The sequence below is a fragment of the Calidris pugnax genome, unplaced genomic scaffold, assembly GCF_001431845.1.
Source record: "Calidris pugnax isolate Ruff unplaced genomic scaffold, ASM143184v1 scaffold1485, whole genome shotgun sequence".
In the NCBI taxonomy this organism is placed as follows: Eukaryota; Metazoa; Chordata; class Aves; order Charadriiformes; family Scolopacidae; genus Calidris; species Calidris pugnax.
The window spans coordinates 7,665-8,589 of record NW_015091972.1 but is presented as its reverse complement, the minus strand read 5'-3'; the positions used below and the strand labels follow the sequence as shown (position 1 = coordinate 8,589).

The following is a 925-nucleotide window of genomic DNA, read 5'->3' as shown; positions in this document are numbered from 1 at the left end:
ACCCCCCCCCTCCTTAAATTAAGCCCCCCCAAAACCTACTTTTCTTGCTTTTGGGGTACGGCGCCGCCTCCTCGCGCCGGTGGAAGCGTCGCTCCCGGGGGGGCTCCTCCTTCTCGTAGCCCCTTTCGGGGGTTTCCTCGGGTTCTGGGGAGGGGGGGACACACCCATTTAAGGGGGGACACACCCCAAAAAAGCCCACCCCCCCACTGAGGTTTTTGGGGACACACTCACCTGCCCCCCCCTTGAGCCTCTTGGCGGCTTTGGTGACGACGGAGTTGGGGTCGGTGGGGGGCAGCCAGGACACCAGGTCGGTCTCCACGTTCCAGTAGTAGGGCAGCCCGCTGCCGGGACGTATAGGATCTATAGGGGGCCTTGCTGGGGCTTGGCACCCCCCCTAGAGCCCCTATAGGTCCTGGGAGGGGGCCCTATAGCCCCTATAGGTCCTGGGAGGAGTCCTTACAGCTCTGGGAGGGGGCCCTATAGCCCCTATAGGTCCTGGGAGGGGGCCCTATAGCCCCTATAGGGCTTGGTAGGAGTCCTTATAGCTTTGGGAGGGGGCCCTATAGCCCCTATAGGGCTTGGTAGGAGTCCTTATAGCTTTGGGAGGGGGCCCTATAGCCCCTATAGGTCCTGGGAGGGGGCCCTCCAGTCCTATAGGGCTTGGTAGGAGTCCTTATAGTTCTAGGAGGGGACCTATAGGTCCTGGGAGGGAGCCCTATAGCCCCTATAGGTCCTGAGAGGGGGACCTATAGCTCCTATAGGGCTTGGTAGGAGTCCTTACAGCTCTGGGAGGGGGCCCTAGAGCCCCTATAGGTCCTGGGAGGGAGCCCTATAGCCCCTATAGGCCCTGGGAGGGAGCCCTATAGCCCCTATAGGTCCTGGGAGGGGGCCCTATAGCTCCTATAGGTCCTGGGAGGGGGCCCTC

The 925-nt window shown here is 62.2% G+C and overlaps 1 protein-coding gene across 1 annotated transcript; it reads right to left on the bottom strand.

Moving 5' to 3' along the window:
• Positions 1-39: 39 nt before the first annotated feature.
• Positions 40-360, bottom strand: PQBP1 (polyglutamine binding protein 1; the record flags this gene model as incomplete). Its single annotated transcript, XM_014962172.1, has 2 exons — positions 40-144; positions 232-360. Coding segments are annotated over 2 exons (234 nt in total), but the record flags the coding sequence as incomplete, so codon positions are not given.
• Positions 361-925: the final 565 nt, after the last annotated feature.